Genomic DNA, 22,349 nt, shown 5'->3' with positions numbered 1-22,349 from the left:
TGATCCCACCGTGCCAGGGCTAGGCTCACACCTGGATGTCATATCTCATGTAGTAGGAAGATTACGAGAGTTGGGCTTAGAGAGAGAGGCCACATCTGAGCAACAAAAGAGGTTCTCTGGAAGTGACTCTTATGCATAATTATAAGTAGGCTTAACTTCTCCATTACATAAATAAGTTTCATAAGAAAAAGCCTCAAGATTGAAGCCTTGGTCTATTAACTTGGGAGTCCGTGATGCTTGAGATGACAAGGCATTTTTATGTCATATGTTAAAGGCACCAAGAATTTAGAGAATGGGGAATGGAGTGAGGAGATACGAGATTCCTATACCCACAAAGCAGTCACTGTGAAAGAAAAAGTTAGAGAGCAGGAGTGGCAGAGGTGGCAACTGGGAACCAGGCTGGTAATGAAAATGAGGGAGGCAGTCAGGGCATAAGAAAATCAAGAGTGGTGGGGATTGTAACAATGTAGAAGGTGTGTACCGTCTAAAGGTGAGTTGCCATTCAGCTCTAGCCAAATGTCACTGAAGGCATGCAGAATCTGTTGCCAGGTATTCTGATATTTCAAGAGAAACCAGAAATCTGAATTTTTATTTCAAGCTCCTTGACTTTTTAAAAACATGAACAAAATAAAAATATTGCATGTTTTGAAAACTACTGTACCCTGGATCTGGCCACTGGGCTACCAAAGTATGAGCAACCTCCATCCTTTTGAGTCAAGGGACTCTGTCAAGTGAAAGTTTGCATCTGGGGTAGCCCTGAAAGACAGTGCTGCACGGTTGTTTGACACGGGCCTTTCTTGCTCCGTCTGTCTTAGCCACATCTCAAACAGGGCTCTCCCCTCGCTGTAGGTAGAGTTTGGCCTTGCTCTGAATTTCCAAGGGGAAACCGAGGTAAAGTGGTACAGGAATGCCAGCCTCTTGACTCATATCTGTAGGGATTTGTTGGGACATACCTTTGGCTCAGTCTCTCACATGAGGATTTGATTCTGGGGTCAGGAATGTGACAAACCCTTAAGTATACAATTGAGTTTTTGCCATCAGTGCAATTTGTAGGCAAGTGTGGCCATATATGCTTAAGGTATGCATTGGACAGATTCCCCATCTGGAGGGCCATACCTTTTTTCTGCAAAGTTAAATATTTATATGCCTTTATGGTTTACTTCTAATTTTTAAAAGCTTATTCAACTATTTAAAAAAGCACAAAATGCTTTGGATCAAGTGGTAACATTCCAAGTTCACAACGAATAACTTTATTGGAAAACATTGTTTTGTTCTTTAAAGAAAATCAAACATGTCCCAAAACATTTCAAGAACTGGCTGATGTTACGATCCTGGCTAGTAGGAGACTATGGAAGCAACAGAAGCCAGGGGCTGGGGTTAGTACCCAGTAAATGACATCATCAGAGAGCTTTATCATCATCAGTAGTTACTCTTCCTCCTCTCATTTTAGGGTTCCTCCATGGTGGCTTTCCCCATCAAGTGCAGACTTGTCTCATTTTTTTTTTTTAACTTTTTATTTTGAAATATTTATAGAATCACAGTAAGTAGCAAAAATGGCATAGAGTCCCATGCACCCTTCACCCAATTTAGTCCTGTGGTGACTTCTAATACAGCCATGGTATGTCTTATTTCACTTTAAGGTATTTGCTATGAGAAAGCAGGCTGGGTGTTATAGGAGAGAAGGACAAGAAAATGGGGTAGAGCTCTTATGGGGCAAGAGGAGCTGATGTTCCTAATTCTGGGTAGAAGGTAAAGAGAGAGAAGAGAAGAAGGCATCCAACCCCCACCCCCACCCCCTTCCACCACTACTCCAGCCTCCCTGCACCTGGAACCTTTCAGCTGTTAAAATGAAAAGCCAATTATCTTCTATGTAAATACATAAAAAGAAGGAATAAAAATGTCTACTATATACTGATATGCATACAATTTAAAATGAAAGAATACATAAGAATTTGTAGGCATTGTTGGGGAAAAGGCAGAGAGAATGATGGGGGTAAGAAAGGAGAAGATTTTACCTTCTTACATTTTTGGCTGTGTTTTGAATGTGCTTGACCTTTATGTACGTTCACTACTTTTAATATTTTTAAGATCAATCTGGGTGATGAGATTGTGGACTGCTTATATTTTCTTCATTATATGTTTTATATATTTTTAAGTTTTATATGTTTAATTTAAATTATCAGGCTTCTTGAGAGGACTAATAATTTGGGTTGTTAACCATTGTCTATAATTGCAGTACAACTGCTAGTTTTCTAGTGGAGTCAATAAATTCACTCCACTTCTCCCCTCCCTAACCTAGTTTAGGTACAGGAATCAGATAGATAGCCGTCAGATACCAGTTTTATTATTGGTACATCTGGATTTAGACCCAGTTGGGAAGTGCAGTTTCAATCTGGCTTGATAATATTTACCCAGTTCCCACCCTCCATCTAGCTCATGGGTTGACCCACCCAAAGGAAAGTGAGTGTTCCTTAGAACAGCAAGTAGCTGGAATCCCCACCTCCCGCTTGAACCTCAGTGGGGCCAGTTGTGTCCTGGTCCAATATTGCCTCCCCACTGGAAGGGGGCAGATTAGGGCCTTCCATGGAGAGGTCAGGAAAATGGAGCAGGGCTGAGTGCTGCGCTCTGCCTTTCCTCCAGTCTCAACAAGCCAGCACGATGTTCTTCCTCTGAGACAGGAGTGAGTGAAGGTAGTAAAAGGAAGCTTGGATGCTTTCCTTCAATGGTATTTAATTCTCAGAGTGGAGGTCCCTGAGGGCCAGGACAAGGAAAAGGCCTTTCCTGACTAGAATGAAAACCCTGAACCAGTGGAAATGCTGCAGGTGCTGGATATCCAAGGCGGTCTGGGGCCCGGGGAAGCAAGGGAAAGAGGTCAGGGTGCTGGAAAATTGTTGGGAATCAGAAGTGGCAGTTTTGCATTAGTCTAACAGAGCAAGGAGTCCAGACTATGTTGTCCCATGTGGGTACTGAAGAAAGACTGGCTAGAATGTGCCAGGGTGTAGTCAAGAAAGGAGAGTGATCCAGGGTTGTGTTTCATTCCATTGTGTCTTTAATTCTTCCAACTTCACCTGCAAGTATAAATGGAGAGAGTTTGAGAAATGTAGAAGGGTGGTATGCAGGTGATAAGAGCAGAAGAAGAATCAAAACACGTTGGCCGTGAAAGCTGCTTTGTCCTGTACTTGTCTACTTGGCACTTGCTTGCCCTTGGTCACTGCATCAGAACAGTAACTCACTCTTAGTCCCTTGCCTGGCCCTAGCTAGATCTAAGCACACTGTCCATCAACACATGTTGGAGACATTAGAATGATCACACTTGTTTATAATCAACCATTGGGATTATCACTAAGGAAGTAGAAATGGTTAATTTGAGGCTGCTACTTTATCTTCTATGATTATATATTTTCTTTCTTTAGGTCATGCATGTAATTCCTTTCACCTTCCTCCCTTCCTCCCTTCCTCCCTTCCTCCTTCCATGCCTCCCTCCCTCCCTGCCTTGCTCTCTCCTTTTCTTCCTGGAGGACTTTCAGTGTACCGAACTCTGTATGACATGCTCAGAATACTAAACAGACATTGTCCGTGCTCTCATGTTGCTTAGATTCTAGAGGTGGACTCAGAAGATAAAGTAATGGACACGGAAGTATAAATTGGAATTGGGATATAAGGAAAAGAACAGGGTATCAGGAAAGAATGCTCTTCATTGACTTCTCCAGCCACATGAGAAACAGCCAAGGAATTTTCCTATTCATCACATGGTTCTTAAATACTTCCTTAAACATGGTCTCAAAAATTTTTCTAGGAAGGTTATAGTTACCACTCAAAAGGAACCTAAAATAGAAGAGACATTTGGGGACATGTATTACCTTTAGACACTTGCATTACGTTTGCTACTAGTGTTTTCTCATGTTTTTGTAACCTCTCTTCTGTTTATCTAGCTAGAGTTTTAATCTTGCTAAGCAGAGATTTTGTCACATTACATATTATGTGTAGATAGTAGAACCTTGTTTTACGTGACCAATATGTTCCAAGACCCTTGGCATAAGTTGAAAATCATGCATAATAGCAAACACCATTATTTATCACACACATTTTTAATAAATAAGGCAAATGAGCCACTGCTATCAGTAAGCAAACAAAATTAATCATAGAAATAATTTTTTTAAATCATATTCCCTCTTTCGCTGCCTTTATTTTTCTGATTGCTCATCATGTATACCTGAATTTGTGTGTTGAGTTTGTGTAAAATGAGGTCCTACTGTATTATTAGTATTGAGTGAATGTCATTGTTAAATAGCTTTTTAAAAAATTTTTTTACCACAACTTCTTTCTTTTTTGTTGCAGATTTAAATTAATTTCTCCATTAAAAAATAAGGAAGGAACTAAGGAAAATAAATGGTTAATGGATCTTTTCAGGTTGCAGATCAAATCAGACAAAAGATTTTGATGGAGTATATCAGTGAAGGCTTTAATGGTATGTTACTGCACAGCACTTCCTAACAAAGTCTGTATATAGAAAAGCAGTAGAAAGTTTATGGGCATCAGTGTTGGTAATTTTTTTTTTAAATATAGGTATGATGAGAGTTCCATTTCTTAAGTGCTGTCCCTGGACTGTCAATTTGCCATTGTCCCTTGTTGACAGCTTTTTTTTTTTTTACATGGGCAGGCACCGGGAATCAAACCCGGGTCCTCGGGCATGGCAGGCAAGCACTCTTACCTGCTGAGCCACCGTGGCCCACCCCCTTGTTGACAGTTTTAAATAATATTATCAATAATGTATCAGGTCATATTTGTCTGATTCTGGCTTGAAACAGTAAATGGATTAAATTGACGTAAAGTCGAATTTGCAGCAGGGAATGCTTAACCTTCTATCTGGAATCAAATGCCAGAATCAAAGAAACTGAAGATAACCAAGAATTCACAAAGATTAGATATTGCTTCATTTGCATGATTGAATAAAAGATTTTGGAATTAAAATGTAGCTGAAAACTTTGTTTAGTTTGAATGTCAACATGTTTGCAGCCTTGCAATTGATAGTGGCATGCCTGGGGGTGTAGTGCAGGACAGTGAACATGAAGTGAAAGATTAAACGAACCCTTGTTAATTGGTTGTACATGACATTTGTTGGTGCTGGTGACTAGGTGATAGGGGCAGTTGGGTTAGGTCAAATGATTCATGAGAGAGAAGCAAAGATCCTACTTCCATCCAGGAGCACACCCAATGCCCTGGCTACTGTGCTGGGTGGAAATCCTAGGAAATCAGAAGCAACATAATAGGGTTGGTGGTTTCATTTCATGTAGGTGTAACAATTACTCTGTATTTTGTTTTGGTGAAAAAAGTTGGAAGTGATCATTTTGGTGTTTGTTGGTGACCCAAGAAAACAGTGAGAAACTGGTGGTAGTGGGATGCTCTAAAACAATTTGATTGCACATGAAGGAGTGCTACCTTTGTGTGATATATTTAACATTTTTTCCTTCGGTTAGTCCCCTGGTAGGAGTTTGTACTCACTAGCATTTTGGAAGTCAAAATTTGGTCAGGATGGCTAATAGTTGTGAAGTCAACACTAAACAACTATTAGCCATCCTGAACTCGCTCACCCTACCTATACTATATTCTACTATGACAATACCCAGGCCAGAGGCAAGCTTTTCATAGGAGGCTATCAAAATCTGGTTCCTCTGCTGAACTCCCATAGCGGTTGTCTCCACAGATTTGTCTTTAATGAAGCATCATTTTCCTTGGAACCAGCCTGTCCTTCCCCCATCTTCTCTCTCCCTCCACCAAGACAGAGAGTGAAGCCCTCTCTTATGATATTGCAGAGTTAATAATGCTGCTCTATTGATTTTGTGAACTCTGTCACAGAGGAATGGGTGGGGGATGGGTCCAACTCTCACAGTGTGTTTCCTCCAATTTCCTTTCCAGCCCTGGAGCTTTTGTTTTGAATCTGGAAGCTTCTGAGCCGGGCTGGATTTCCAAAGGTCAAATGTGCCTGCACATTTTGTCCTTAATGAGTTAGCTCTGCCTGGAGCCCTTCCCAAACTCCAGCTTTCAACCTGAGCAGCAGCAGCACTTCATAACCAGATCAAATTGCTTGACATTCTGCCCTTGAGAAGTGCCTCAAGGAGCTGCTGAGGGTTATTGGCCAGGAGAATGTGGTCATAAATGCATGTCTACAGGAATGGGTGAGGTTTCCTCTTTGCTTAGAAAGCCAGAAAAACATCAACAGAGAGGCTACAAAGGAGAAAAACATACCCAGGCACTGAACCTTCTGTCCCCTCCCCAACTAAACATATGATGGTTTTAATGACAGAAGGTAGGGAGTTTTGGTAGGGAGGGGATTTTTTCATCATGTCATTTCCTCCTTTTATTCTTTCTTCTCCTTCTTTTCCATTTTTTTCTTGACCTCCTCCTTTTCCTTTTGCTTTAAAGCTCGTATGCAAAGATCAGTTGACCTCTGAGGAACTGATGTTTCTATTATTTAATATGAAAATTTCTTAACCCATTGTTGATTTTTTGCCTTGGCTACTAGGCAACTCAGGGCTGAATTCTTGGCTCGATTCAGTAACCTTTTTTTTTATTAGCTGACTTTTTTTTTTGTAGTAGTCATCTCTCTAGATCTTATGTTTGTATTTTAAGGTTCTTTTTTATATATGTGTACTTTACATTAGGGTTATAAATCTAAAAAAGAAAACCCCTCAGATGATTTTTTTTTTTTTCTGTTTAAAACATAACCACTAGGCCTCACTGGAATCTTCTAAGTCCTTAACCTTTTTCTGAATTCTCAAGGAGGGTCTGAAAAACTGCCATTGCCATTTGGTAACACCTTGCAAACCCAGAACAAAATAGCAACATAATCATCAGCCAAATATATGTCATTTTCTAGGTTCTACAGATGCATTTCTTGTTGTTTTTAAATGTGTACCCTATGAATTGGAACCCTTACACTGCTCATCCTTCCGCAAATGTACAGCGGGATTTCATGCCTTGAACCATTGCTTGTGTTGTGTACTCTTTTTAGAGTGTCATTCTCTTCCCCTACTTGGCAAAATCTCAAGGCCTAGCTCAAAATGGCATGCTCACATGGTCTTCTTTGATCTCTCTAGGACAGTGAGTTGGTTCCTTCTCTATGTTCCCATAGCACTCTCGTCACCCTTGTTATTATTTACACATATGATATGTTGTCTTTAATTGTATGTATTTCTATCCCTCTGTCCCTACTAGACTATGAGCACCTTGTAGGCAGGCATTGGACCCTAGGATCTTCTGAAGTCTCTAGTGAGCTATCTTGTATAGAATGGATACTCTGTAGAAAATGGTTGAATTAATTTAAAAGAGGTACAAGATCCAGTCCTTGCCCCTAAAAACCTAATAAAGTTCAAAAGAGCCTAACACTTTTATTCTACCAGAGCGTTTTTTCTCCCCTATCATTATCCTTTTATCTGACCAAGTCATCCTGGAGAAAAGCATTCAAAGAGAAATAGTAGTGGCCCAGAATCACAACTTAAAAAAAATTAAGCATTGATTGAGCAGCTGATTTGCCATTAGCACAAGAGAAGTTTTAAGTCTGGCCCCAGACCTCAAGCTCTCACATTCCTCAGTTCTTGCCTCCTCCTGTTTGACATTCCATGACAGCATCTCTGCATCTACCTCATGATTGTGTGGAGATTCTTCTTGAGAGCAGTGATTCAAGCTGAGTGGTACTGGGGCTAGTGTAGCCAAACTGAGGGCTAATGAATGTGCTGCTTATTCAAGAGTTTCCTCCAGGTGGGACTCTTCTCAAAGTATTTTGTGAGAAAACTCTGTGGGCAGTCGGGGCTTAAGTTCTCCCCACTGGCAACTACCCTAAGAGAGATAGTTTGACTTTGAGATCTCATGCCATAGTTTGATTTCACAGCAAGGAAAGAACTGTCCAAATCTGCTTCTGTTCTTTCCTTTCTCTCTCCCTTCATATGAGGTAGAGTTCTCAAAATGGTAGCCGTGGACATGTTTCTTGGCTCACACACTGTTGCTATTTTTTTTTTTTTTTTTAATATTAGCTGTCAGCATTTTAAAAATTTAGGCAAGTCCACATAACCCTCTTGATTTTTGGCTTCTCTTTAAAAATTTGCCAACCCTGGACCTCCATTTCCTACATGTTATCAATGAGCAGGAACTTGTAGCAGCTTCCCCTTTAGATGGCTTATGGTATCCAGTTTGCCACAGTCTCTCACACTCCTTACATTCTTCCTTGACTGTTTCACTAATGTATATTAACCTCCCAGCACCTATAGGTATTTGAGTTGGTAAATCCTAATCTAGATTTATCAGGAGGGGCATTGCTAACTTCTAGAAAAACAACACATCCTTCGAAACAGACCTTGCCTACTCCAGCACCCCAAGGACAATCATATGAACTTGTATCATGGGACTTGGTCTAGGGCACTGGGAAGAAAATGCAGTCTGGAATCTGATGGAGACTGGAAGTTATTTGATATTTCTATAAGCAGAGAGATCAAAGTAGTAAAATCCATCCTCCTTATGTCTTACTTCCCTTAGACAAGCAAGATTTGGTCATGAGAAATTTATTATATTCACAGATAGAGGACTTTCCTAGAATTGGAAGGTATTGGGTATATGTATTTATGTATGTATGTATATGTATATATTTTACCAACACCTTTAGTTTCCTGGTAGATAACCAAGGTCCAAAAAAGGAAGGTGACTTGAAGAATGCCACGGAGCTAATTCTGTAGGGCGAGCTGGTAAATGATCTCCTGATTTTGTTCTGTGCGTTCTCCATGGCATCACACTGCCTTTGTTTTACACACTTATAAAAATGTCCCAAAGTTGAAGGAGTCTGATATCCAAGATTTATTAGGCACCACTTCCCAATTAAATGCTAAATTACCTGATTTTTTACTAAGATGGTCTTCCACCATCACACATTTCTGAATAATGATAATTTTCGTCACCCACTGGCCATCCTTTTTTTTTAGTTTGTTACTGACAGACCATTATAGACAACATCATTGTGAAATTAATTTTTAGGTTCCATGTAAGGAGCACAGCCATTTGTAAATTCTGTCCTTGAGCTGACTTGCTGCCCAAAGTTTAATGGATCCGTTTAGTTAGAGGTGTGTTACCTAATAAGAAACAGCCAGTGGCTTCCAGGATCTTTACACAGGAATGACAGTCTTACTTTTGGTCTATTTCCATTACTCCTGTTTTTCCTTCTTTTCTTCTTTGTGCTTCTATTTCTTGAGTATCTTTTTCTGGCTGTTTCTCTCTGAATCTTGAACAAAAGAATGGGTGATTGACAGTATTTCAGAACTAATATTCTGAAAGGACACTGAGAAAACAGAAGAGTTGAATCTGGTTTAGGCAAATTTGCATTTTAATGTGTATTAAAATTAAGAAATGTTTAAATAAATTTTGGATAGCAGGATCAAAGTCTCCCTTTTAAAAATATGTCAATTTAAGTGTCGTAGTATTTGGCATTTCTCAAATAAACAAATCAAATAAGGCCTTCAGTAAGTTGTATTGTAAGTTTTCTGAGTTCAAATTTTTAAAAGTGTTACCAGTTCCATTTCCTTCCATCTCAACGGTTCCACTTGATGTTGACACATTGAAATAGCCAAGATCCCATTATCTTTAACAATCCCACCAAGATAGGGAACGTCCAAAGAAAACTTGTGTAAAAAAGTTTGGGATCTAATGGTGTGTTTCCAACTCAGATATTTGTTTGTAAGATCCCCAGCCTTAGTCAGGAATCCTTTATTCTGCAAAGATTACTAAAGGTTGATGGTTTATTCAATTTTTATTTATGTTTTAAGATTCTATGCAGAAGGTTGAGGTCAGGAAAAGCTAAATTGTTAGCCAAGAAACTTTTGTTTCTGTTCTTGGTCTGTTGGTAATATGGCTACAGGATTGTGGAAATTTTCTTAGCTAGATTCAGTTCCCATAAATAGGATGGGGATTTTAATTCTTGCTGCCTATGTGGTCTCATAGTGAGAAGTTATTACATAGTATGAGGTTACATGACATATGTTAATAACCATTTCACCATTTCATGTGCTTTTCGCAAAAGATTTCTCTGTAAAAACAGGCTTCTGTCATTTTGCCTGATGAATTGGAAAAGTCCCTGTTTCACCCAGGTGCTCTACTTATGACTTGTTCCTGATTCTGACAGCCTGTTTTTCCAGAGAAAATGAAAGGTCTTTACAGCTCTCTGATTCAGTGAATTGAGGTTTGAGACTCAGAGTGTGATTTGAAGCACAGTGTGGATAAAGCATTCCCTACCTTAGCAAAAGATATCCTTTCAGTGTCATAGTCTTTAACAAATGTTGAGAGTTTAGAAGCCATCTCTTTCCAAAAAGCACATACAAAGAAGAATTCAAGTTATTGAAGATCAAGCTAAACATGACTAAAGTTCGTGACAATCACGAATATAGACACAGACATCAAAATATCTCTTTAATTAAGGCAGAGGCTCTGCTGGGGCCCGCATTCCATGATTCTCGTTAGAAGAAAACATGTTTTCTTTATAGAGGAGTTTTATTAGCAGCAATGTTCCGGTATGTGGTTCAGGTTAATTAATGATGTAGTCACGCTGGTGTCTTGCCATGAGTTTTATTCCAGTAAGTAGGGCTCTAGGAAATCACATTGGCATAGCCTGTCATGCCAAAAAGAAATCCTTAATTTGGACCATTAAAATATATCTCCGTGAAGTCTGTCAATAAGGTAGTTTAAGAATGCTTAATATGGAAATTGCCTTAGACTGAGAATTCATTCACCATCAACCATAAGTAGAAAATGCAAGGGTTTCAATGAATATGTACTGTTGTAAAATATTTCGTTGACTGAGATGATTGAGACCTCAAAGACCCAGACCACCCACAAGCTCCGGTAGAGTTGACCTTCACTGTGTGAGGAGGTTTGTACCCAGAACCATCTTTTCCCCTTGAGAGTTTTATTAATTTTAAATCATGGTGGTGTTTTAAAACTTAATTTATGTTGTGCATATGTAGCAACCTTCCTCGGAGGTTGAAACAGCAGAGCGACGGGATTGGAAATTAGATTTTCCCCCTTATGCTGCTAATGTAGTTCGTTTTCCATTGGGATTTCCCCTTTGCATGGGCTGATGATTTCTTTGAGACTGTATGGAAATTGGTTCAGACAGGAACAAAGGGGAGAGGGGATGGCAGTGATGATTCACATTAGTGTCTCTTCTTCATTGAGGCTGGTGTGTCCGAAAGTGTATGTCATCCGAGATCAGCCAAGCTGCCTAAGGTTAAGTAAGGGGCCAGAGCTACTGGAATCCAAACTTCAGGGCCTCAGAGCTTGATTCTTCCCTGTCAAGTTGGGTTGAATTGTCAGTTTGAAATCTGTAGCATTGTAACATGGTTCAGAAGTGGGCCAGGCACAATTTTAGTCTTCTTTACATGATGGAAAACCATCTCTTCCTTTCTCCCTCATCTTTTCCCAGCCAGCATGTGAAAGATTCCTGTTGCCTAACATAATGAACAAGGAAGGGAATGGCTTTGTGACTTGGGGAACAATGACAGGTTTAGAGAAAGGCATCTTAAATGCATTAAAAAGAATCTGCATTCCATTGTCAGTGGTTATACATGCACACACACATACACACACACACACTCATACACTCTTAAAAATCCTGTACAGCTTATATTCAATATTTTCACCCTTAGCTCTTGCCAAGTTCAAACGCCATACCCTCTTAATTGGATTTTGGCTCACTTCCAGGTTCAGTGTTTGAGGGCTCTGTATCTGTGAAATAATGATCCTGAAATAAATAGCACCTCTCAGTAGAGAGATCCTTTTTTTGTAAGATTCTTAAAGGGAATGGAGAGAAATGAAATGCTTCTGTGTTTAGGAATTTAAGGAAAAGTCTCTAGAATGGGTCAAAACAGGAATTTTGAAGGCTCATGCCTGAATGGAGAGTGAAGCTTTTTTAGGATGTCTCTGAAAACAAGAGTTCTTGATAATTGCCAGATTTGAATGGACCCCTTTCATTTAAGGGTTACATGGGGATGCTAACATTGGGTACCAAATTGCTATGACCTTCAAGTGCTTTATAGACTGACGGCCAGAGTTGCCTTTCTCAGGAAGATCTTTTAGGTGACAGAAATGGGAATAAATAATAGAAAGTGGGTTGAACCTCTATCTTTATTCCCTCAGGACCCCAGCTAATAAGCACCTGGCATGGAGGCCGGGAAAGGGGTGGGTTTTATTTATTTGAGCGACACTCAGAGCACATGATGCAATACAGATGGCTGAGAAGAAATGCCATCTTTGCATCTGTTTGAATTGAGAAGTTGTGAGGACCCAAGACTAAACTCTTTGTCTTGAGAAGAGGCTCCCATTTTATTCCTACCTAAGCAGTGTGAATTACTGAGTGTCTCCCCACTCTTGATACATGAAATGAGAAGAAAAGGTGATGGAACTTTTTTTAGCTATAGGGTAGGCACTTTAGGGTAGATTTCCTGGCTGGTGAAATCAGCTCAAGACTTCCCTAGAATTTCAGGATTGATTAATGGCTTCATTGACTCATGTATTATTCATCCAACTTGTGTATTTTGGATGCTTTTTCTAGGCAGGCACGGTGCTGGGCACTGGTAATTCATTGGTGTATAAGATGAAGTTCCTGCTCTCCTGAAAACTGCTAATAATTTCTAGTAGGGAAAGGGAGGCAATAGACATGCAAACAAACAAATAATTTAGAACTCTCCAGGGCTTGGTAAGGACTGATATAAAACAAGTTGTGTAATGGAGAATGAATGGGGTATTTGGGCTGGTTTATCTAGGCAGGTTAAAGACAACATTTAAGTTGAAATATAATAATGAGAAGAAAGCAGGTATGCAGTGATCTGGGGGACCTGCATTCTGGGAAGTGGGAATGGTGGGTACTGTGGCCCTGAGATTTGGTATGAGCTTGGTGTATTTGCGGACAGCAAGAAAGCTCCTATGAAGAGTGTAGTGACCAAAGAAGAGAAGGGTAGGGGTTGAGGAAAGCAAGGTCAGATTATGTGGGGTCTGGTTTGCCATGGTAAGGAGAAAGAGTGAATATAAGCCATTGAAGGATTAGGAGTAGGATGTTTGAGCTGAAAGGAGTCTTTTTGTGTAGTTCACTCATTTTGCAGGGGAGGAAGTGAATTCTCTGCTCAGGTTATGAGGAAAGAAGGGTCGTGGCTGGGAGTGTAGTGAACCTGATTCCCAGGCCAGGATTCTTTTTACTAGTAAAAAATGTCAACTGAAATAGCATCTTGTCCACTTGTCTTTACTGCTTCTGTTTTTTTTTTTTTTTTTTTTAACTTTTTATACATTTATTGTTCCCCTGAGGAGGGGTGCACTGTTTCTGGAAGTTCTGCAATACCAGGTTGATGCGTGGAGTGGACGGAGCAAGCTCCTATTCCATCTCCTAATTCCAAAAATCCATTTAATATATTGTCCTCGGATAGAGGACGTATCAGATATTAAACTGATAAGAACAGATACTACACTTGATGTTAGCCAAAAGGCCGAGAAGCGATTTTACTGCTGCTTTTCATGGCGGTTTCCGGAGGCCAAAGGAGACAAGAGGAAGTGGCAGAACATTCTCTGAGGCCAGGAAATGATTGTAACTTCCAACACAGGTGCATATCCTCAGGGCTTCCGTGTGACCTTTTTAAAAAAAAACTTCAAGTAAGCCTGTTATTTTAGAATGTTTTATATTTACAGAAAAGCTATAACGCTAGTACAGGAGAATTCCCATGTAATCCCAGTTTCCCCTGTTAAGATCTTACATTAGTATGATACATTTGTCTTCCCTGTGGCCTTTTCTGGACCTAAATTGACCTGTCAGTTTGGAATACTTGATCTGTCCTGACAGAGGCATTTTTGTCCACATGGAAAACATTGAAGAGACAAATAAATATAATCTATAGTTAAATCTTAAAATAGGGTTGAATTGTTGAAGAAGTGTTGGTAATAAACACGCATACATACAAACCCATTATTTCTGACTGCAGTTTTTTTTTTTTACATGGGCAGTCACCAGGAATCGAACCCGGGTCCTCTGGCATGGCAGGCAAGCATTCTTGCCTGCTGAGCCACCGTGGCCCACCCCTGACTACAGTTTTGATGAAGAAGTAAGACATTTTGGCTTCCATTATACACTTGGACCGCTGCTTGCCCAGGATTGTGATAGCGGTTACTTTTTCAGTTAGAGTTTTGTTGGGGAAATTGCTTCATTCATTTATTCATTTGCCAAATACTTGAGGCAGGGCACATGTCGGGCCAAGGCCTAGGTGTCTTTTGAGGTGCCCACATAGTTGTGAAGCTTACATCTTAGATGCAGTGAGTCTGATGTCCACAGTGAACCAAAGAATGAAAGTTTCCTAACCTCCTGTCAGTTTGTACTATTGAATACCTTAGGCCTCATAGTAAAGACCGTGCGGTCTCAGGGCAGCTGAGAGTTCAAGGACCATCTTCTTCTAGGTTCTCCAAAGTCCCATCCTTTTGCCGGTCAAGTGGACAGCAGAGCAAAGTGTCAGTTCCTGGGAACCTGTCTGTAATGAACATTTTTCACTTTTCCATCCTAATTGTTCTACTCTACTACTTCATAGCATCACAGAATTTCAGATTAGTAGGCCCCTTAGAAATCCAACCCCTTCCCCTGGAAGATAAGAAACAGCCCAGAGAGGTGGAAGTCACTCAGCAACTTAGCCGGGCTGATCTTCATGATCCTGAGTTCCCTGCTTCCTTAATCCTTTATACCCAGCAGGGAACTCAGAATCATGAAATTTCCTATGCTATTTATTTGGTATATTAGGTTTTCTGTTTCCGTGTCCTTGATACATTTGTTTATATTTGATGTCTCTTTGGGAGTATAAATAAACTAATACCAGTTATGTAATAGCTATTCACTTATGTAACATGCATGCCGGGCTCTGTTCTAAGCACTAGATATATATCAAGTGATTGAACCTTGCCACACTCCTTTGTGGTAGGTACTACTGCTATCCCCTTTTACAGATGAGGAAACTGAGGACAGGGGGATTTGGTAACTTGCTCAAGGGTCATGCCAGCTAGTAAGTAGTAAAACCTGGGTCTGGACCCAGGCAGTCTTGGTCCACACTGTTCTTAACAACCCAGCCTGCCCCCCACCCCACCCCTTGCACTGTTCTGCCTCTTACTATAAACCACTAGTCTAGCTCTGTAACTGAGGGCAGCCGCACAATGGCACATCCTTGCAGCTACCTTAAATATTTTGGCAAGTTGATTCCAAATGCCTCAAATTAAGTAAAAGTGCAACCAGCCCGTGTTAGGAAAAGCACCTACATGTTTGGTTTCCTTCTGTTTTGGGCTACCATCTTACACAGTCTGAGGAGTAGAACAAACATTCCTTTAGCACCCCCACATTATCTTTAACATTCCACAGTGGAAGTTCCTGAAAGCTCTTGGTTTTGAAAGTATTCTCTCTGATCACCAGTTACTAAATTGCATCTGCCACTAAGGACCCTGATGGGATTTGAACCTGTTGTTCTTGGGATATTCAAGCTGCAAGTGTGTGTCTGTGTGTGTGTGTGTGTGTGTGCATGTATATACATGTGAAACTGTACTTTGGAGAAAAAGAAGTAATTGTATATGTGCATGTGTTTTCTTCATAAGTTGTGTAGGGATAGGGTATATTTTATTAACCCCAACTGAGAAGGATTAAAATGTTCTAGAAGGGTGTCAATGAAATGAGTTCGCCTTAAAAAAAAAAAAAAAATCCCAATTGCCTGAGTCAGCCTTTGCAACCTATTTGGGAAAAGAAGGGGAGGTGATGTAATGGGTTCGGCATGTTCCAGGCTAGGCCACTAAGTGCAGAGGGACCCGGGAGTTTGGAGAGGGTGTGTGATTGCCAGCACAAAGTTTAGAGGAGTGGGTGGGGTGTAAGAGCGGGTTGTAAAACAGAATTAATAACCCCTTGTCAGACCTTTCTCTGTTAATTGTGTTTTTCAGTAATTTGGGTTTGAATGAAGGCTCTCTACCCTATTAATGTTTATTTATTTCCTTTGGCAAGATGCGTTGGGGAAACGGATGAGATTGGTGAGTTTAAATTTTTTGTTTTGTTTTCCCATTTTGGTAGAAAAGGCGAGTAATGTGAGTTTGGGTTTTCAGTGAATACTCCTACCCCCCTCCTCCACCCCTTTAAGAGGCAGGAGGCAAGAGATGGCCAGCTGGTGCCTTGAACTGACACAGGTGCAGGGGCTGTGGGGGGTGGGGAGCCAAGAATAATTACAGGTTTCTGAGGCATCAGTCCCTGCCTGACACAAGCGCTCATCGAGAAAACTGCTCTTTATGGAAAATTAATGGTGAAGCTGAAAAAAAAAAATGTCAGGGCCATTGTCCTAGGGAAACCATCACTTCCCAGAAGGGAGGCTTGCTCTGAAGTCCTTGGACTCTGGTCAGGAGCTGGGGCAGAATGCCCTCCTTCTCAAGCAAGAACCTGTCGGCCCGTCATGGGCCATAATGGGTTTTTCCTTTAGGAGTTTCTCTTCTGCACTTCTCTTTTCAACCTCGTTTCCAGTCCGATCTAGGCCTTTGCTCTCACTGTGTTATAGGTAGGGTTATATTATTACTATATAGGACTGTTGAGGCATGAGTTTCATTTTGTCCATGAAAATGTAATAACGGAGGCAGGGATGTCTAATGAAATTTATTTTCAGGCAACAAAGTAAGAAATGATATTTCCTTCAGTGTGCATCCAGATAAACAGGTTTGGTTGGGAGTTAAGCTGATAGGGAAGCAGGCTGCTTATGTGATCCAGCTGTGTGTGAGCATTGGTATCTCTTGATCACTCAGAATTTGGAATTTGGTTGTAGTTCTGTGACCAGGTAACAGCAAGTGACTTTTCTGAAGGGCTGATGGAGGGCAGCTAGCTGCAGGGATCAGGGTGGAGGGTAGACCAATGAACTTCACCTTGGTACATTCTAAAAAGTCACATCTGGAAAAGCAATACTGAACCAATTTAAGAAAGCTGCTCAGTGCACTGGCCATCTTGTCTTTGGTATCACAGTTAAGTTTGAGGTTCGTAGACATTATGACTAAGGAACATTCATTTCCAAGTTAAGGAACATTCATTTCCAAGTTGTTGGATGTATGAGGGACCCCAGGGACTTCTTTCAGAGGAGCATAAAATCTGGGCCACAGCTTGCAGCTCTGCCCAATTTAAGTGACGTGAAAACTTGCGTTAACATTGAATTTGGATTTAAGTTATTTTCAGGATTTCTTTTATGAGTTGCAACTAAGGAATCCTTGGGAGATGAAAGGGATATTTGAAGCTGCTTTGCATTATGTGCTGGGTGAAAGTAAATTCAAAGACATCGCTCTCTTCCCAGGCCTTTAATCTTGTCGCCTTCCTCCCAAAGGAAAAATAAACAGACAAATATTTTTCTTTGTATGTTGAAAATGGTTTGGGGAGGAGAACCATTGAACAGTTTTTGATAGAAATATACCAGATTTCATGTTTGTTTAGAATTAAATTAATTTCTTCATCACCGTCTCTCAGAATTTGTAAATTAGTAGAGGGAAATATTTCAGAGGTTTTAGCACCAGCAACTAGTTGATGTGAAAAACAGTTCAAAAGAATGTGATCTTACTTGGTTGCGGTATAACTTACTTAGTTATTTTGTGGATTTAAGCAATTCTGACAGTTTGTGTACCTCTGGGGTGTGCTACTGATGTGGGTTTTTATTTTTAAAACTAATAGCTAAAAAAATGCAGTTAGAGATTTTCACTTGCGTTCTGTACTTCACATTTTCTAGACAATATTCTTTCCTAACGTTCTACGCTAATGTTTTCCAGTAATGGAAGTCAAAAGAAAGTGAAAATTTCTTCAAAATCTCCTTAGAAAACACTTTGTAAGTCTTTTGAGGTTGATTCCTATTACTGATTCATAAATGTCCTCTGCCATGAAGTAGGTTCAGTGTACAATCCTCTTCCTCAAACCCGCTTTAAAATGTTGAAACCCAGGAAGGCAGGCTACAGAGTTCAAGTGTTTGGTGTTTAAGGTTCTCCCCTTGAGCTCACTGAGCTTGTTAATCATGTTAATATTAGCCCCCCACCCCTGAGAAAAACAGCACCAGAACTCTTTAGCCATACTTCCTTTCCCATCTTTCGACTCTGACCTAATTTTGAAAGACTAAAAATATGTTAGAGCCATTATATCATATCATCCTTTGAAGGGGAAAAAAAAATCACCAAGTCCCCATAAACATCAATCTTTGTAATCCTGCAATTTTTTTTTTCGAATTGGTTTCAAGAAAGTGTGGAATAATGCTTTTGCTAAAAAGTACAAAGTGTAAATATATCTAATAATAGGTTGGAAAAAAATGAGTATTTTAGAAAATTTCATTAAAAAGGAAGCTCCAAATTACCCTACTTTCAGTGGCTTGTTTTATATCACTTTGAACTTTCCATTCTGGGATGTATGTGAAGATTTCAAGGCATGAAAAAGTAATTAAGCTCTGGGACACTCCCCGGAGAAAGGTAAGGGATTCGTTCCCCTGTTTCTGTACTTCAGACTCTTTGGGGACCATGGCACCATGGTTAATAGCACGTGACAGAACCACTCATAATAAATGCCAGGAAGGGACTCCCATGGGCAGCCAAGCACAGTTCACTTGCCTGTGCAATTACCTGGATGGACATTCTTTCTGGAAACCAAAGTTCACATCTTTCTCCCCAGAAGCAGCAACCCTATCACCATCATCATCATCATCATCATCACCACTGGGATAAGGTCTGATCTCGGAAGATGTATGACTTTTTGAGTTCCCACAAAGTGGAAAGTTCATTTCCCCATATTTTTGTATCTACCCTCTTCCCCCAGTTGGTTTCACTTCTTTTTATTTTAACTTATAGCTCTATCGGTGAAAGAGATAGATCTGCTGGGTTTATGGGAACCTGGCTAAAAAGACTATAAATGACTGAGAGTTGATTATAAATGTGAAATTATAAAAGTAGAAGTGGGTAACCTTTTATTCCATTGACAGTGCATTATTCCAGAAGAGTTCACTAGCAACGTACAATTCTTTGTTCTTTTTCTTTAGTTCACCAACTCGGTTATACATGGGTCAGAAGGCGTCAGTTCATAATGGTACATTTATTAAGTGGTGGCAGAAATATTGGAAAATTGGCTTTTTCTTGGAGCCAAATTACAAGACACAGAAATAAAAATGAGAACTTCGTGTTCTAAATACTTGGTATTAGAAGTTTTAGAAGTCCAAGGAGCCTGGACTAGCATCTACCCCAACAGAACATGGTTGTGGTAATAGTGGGGGTGATGTGTGGTGATGTCTGCGAAGTGAGTTTAATTCTTTTTTTTTTTTCCCAGAAAGTCCTAAATCTTATACCTCTACACCACTTCAAACACTTAGATATCTCTTGCCATCTCTTGAGATAACAGAGGTAGAGATATAGCTACAAAATATTAGTTTTATTGTTTAAGGATCTATCTAATGCAAGGAATACAATAATCACTTTTAAGGAAATCATAATCCTTATAAACCAGACAACCCACTGATCTGTGGACTCTTAGGTACATTTTGGAGATACTGTCTAATTGTCCAAGGTTGGGAGTGGTGTCTTTAAACCCTTGGCAGTCAGCATATTCTCTTTACTCTGCTTTTTCTAGAACAGGCTTCCTAAAGGAGATGGGTTTTATGTTGAACTTTTAATGAAAGATAATTTCAAGCATATAGGCATGAGGGAAAGTGAAGAGAGTAAAAGAGCTAAAGGAAACCCTATAGTAAACTATCAAGGTTGTAGGGGAAGTGGCAGTAGTAATAGGAAATATTTGCAGTCCTGACTGGCAAGATTTATCTTAAGTTATGTCAAGATAAGGACAGGTTGAAGTAAGACCATTTTGGTAACCTGGGAACCATCATATCCATGTAGGACTAAGTTTCTTACTTTTTTCTTTTTTAATTCATGAAAGTGACTACTTTTTGTCAATAGCAGGGAGATTTTGGCAGACTCAATTTGTGCTGTACTACTTGAATTATCCTGTTCTCTTTCCCCTTCTCTATGGCATGGCAGTAATAGGTTTGGATTATTTTTTCATTTTTAACTAGGTCTTGGATTATCACTTTTAATAAGCATGTTTCAACAAATAAGGCCATGAAAAGAATGGAGAGAATATTAAAAACAAGTTTCAGGATGATCATTTCAAAACCAATATCAGGTAGTCCTTATTAAGAAACTAGGTTAAGAAGAAGCCATGCATTTCAAAGTTGAGATATCAGAAAGTCTTCACAAAGTTCTTCTGTGATGCATAAATATATAAAAAAATCACTTTGAACTTGGGAACATTTCCTTTCTATTGCATTTCCTTTCTATTGCTAACTGTAATGGATTTTTGAGGGGGTGGGAGTGGATCCAATGGCTTAAGCCTTAAATTGTATTGTCAAGCAGGTCAAGGGAAGCCTCATATATCCAAGGTGAGGCACCAGACAGGCATAATATATGTGATTAAATTGATATCTGCTGACTCAGATTTGAAGTTTGTTGGCTGGAGTGTCGTTGGGATAGAGTGCATCTCTGATTCTGGTGAAACAGGCAAACATTTGAACTATATGTACAATTTGCAAACCATAGACACCTGTTATTTCTTTCTTTTTTTAAAAATAGTTTTAGATTTACAGAAGTGTTGTAAAAATAGTATGTAAAGTTCCTATATACACTTTGGCCAGCTTCCCCTAATGTTATATCACCAGAGAACAATTAGAACCTAGAAATTAACATTGTTACGATGCCATTAATCCATAGATTTCACTTGAATTACATTATTTTTCTCACCCATTTCCCTTTTCTGGTCCAAAATCCAGACTAGGATCCATGGCATTTAATTGTTGTAACTCCTTAGTCTCCTCCAATCTGTATCCTCTTCTCAATCTTCCTTTGTTTTTCATGACCGTGTCAATTTAAAGAACAATGCCATTATTTTGTAGAACACTTCTCAATTTCGATTTGTCTAATTTTTGTTCATGATTGGAATGAGATTATGGCAGGAATATCACCACGTAATGTTGTGCCCTTTTCAGTGTGTCATATCAGGAGGGTGTCAACATGTCTTTTTATTGGTGGTGTTAACTTTGATCATTCAGTAAAGGTGGGAGGGAATATTTTGAGAATATCTTGTGGGGAATATTTTGAGACTCTGCGAATATCTTCTTTCTACCATACTTATATTTACTAATCATATTATCTAATGGTGCTCTTGCCTGCAGTCATTGCTTTGTTGCCTAATCTTGATTTTCTATTTTCATCATTTTTTCTATGCTTAATTATATTTACTGTTAAGAAGAGCTGACACATTTCCATTTGTTTATTTATTCACTTATTTATTCATATCTGTATGGACTCAGAGATATTTATTTTATTCCGTGGGTTATAATCCTTTACTATCATTATTTCTTTTTGTTGTTCAAATTGCCCGGACTTGGCCATTGAAGACTCCTTCAGGTTGGCTCCTGAGTCTTTTTTAACAGATACGCATCACTTTATGAGTGCTTCCTTACCTCTAGCACCACAAGTTATTCCAGGCTCATCTTTTGTTTTCTCTGCCTTAGCTCTTGAATCACCTGTTTCTCCAAGGATCCTTTTATTGGAGAATAGCATTACAGACCAAGATCTGTGTGTCAGTTGTGTTTATTGATTCTGAAGTCTCTTTGCTTATAAGCCCTCTCAGTGGGCAGAGCTAGGAAATGTATGCATACTCACATGCACACACACACACACACACACATTTATTTTGATATATACTTGTGTGTATATGTGTACATACTCCATGATTAAATTGCTACCTCAAATTCCACTTTAAGTATCATGGTGTTTCTAAAGGGAGTTCTCATAATCATTTTTTTTTAAACATTAAACTTTCTCTTTGGTTTGGAAATAATCTAACATCAGGGTCCTCCCCATCCTTAGTATAGTATCTCCAACGCTCCTGTTGAGAAAAATCCTTAAACCTCTCACTTTGGTTTCCAGCTGTCAGTATCTTTGCTCTCCAAGGTTCATCTTCAGTAGGTATTAGAAGTGAATTTCTCAAGTAAAAAAATCATTCCATAATAATGTCGCAGAGCCGTCCAGTGCAGCCTGTTGTATATTTATGCTTCTCTAGTTCTCAGTGAGAAAAACAATATACTGTATCAGGATCACAAGCGATAACCTCTCCAATGTGGCCCCCATTTTTTTATTTTTTAGGAATGGGAAGTTTCTCCATCCTTAGATCATATGTGTGCCTCATATGCTTCTGGAATTTGAACCAGGGCATAATGGATAGGTTATTTTTTTCATCCTCCCAGAAGAATTTATAAATGTGTTTAGAA

General features: G+C 39.5%; 1 protein-coding gene and 1 non-coding gene across 5 annotated transcripts in view; one reads left to right on the top strand and one right to left on the bottom strand.

The window, feature by feature from the left end:
• KLF7 (KLF transcription factor 7) overlaps window positions 1–22,349 on the top strand; it is an 85,650-nt gene that overhangs the window by 19,023 nt on the left and 44,278 nt on the right. Inside the window, exon 1 of one of the 4 annotated variants that reach the window (XM_077154864.1) lies at window positions 13,490–16,065. The exons of the other annotated variants lie outside the window; for them this stretch is intronic. Coding sequence (XP_077010979.1) covers window positions 16,015–16,065 — 51 coding nt within the window. The 5' untranslated portion in view covers window positions 13,490–16,014. Of the gene's footprint in view, window positions 1–13,489; window positions 16,066–22,349 lie in introns of those variants that run through there. 4 annotated transcript variants of the gene reach the window in all.
• LOC143678609 (U2 spliceosomal RNA) lies at window positions 13,333–13,523 on the bottom strand. Its single transcript, XR_013173388.1, has one exon. It is a non-coding gene; the product is annotated as a U2 spliceosomal RNA (small nuclear RNA).

Source organism: Tamandua tetradactyla, chromosome 3, assembly GCF_023851605.1.
Source record: "Tamandua tetradactyla isolate mTamTet1 chromosome 3, mTamTet1.pri, whole genome shotgun sequence".
Lineage (NCBI taxonomy): Eukaryota > Metazoa > Chordata > Mammalia > Pilosa > Myrmecophagidae > Tamandua > Tamandua tetradactyla.
This window is presented reverse-complemented; position numbering and strand designations above follow the sequence as displayed.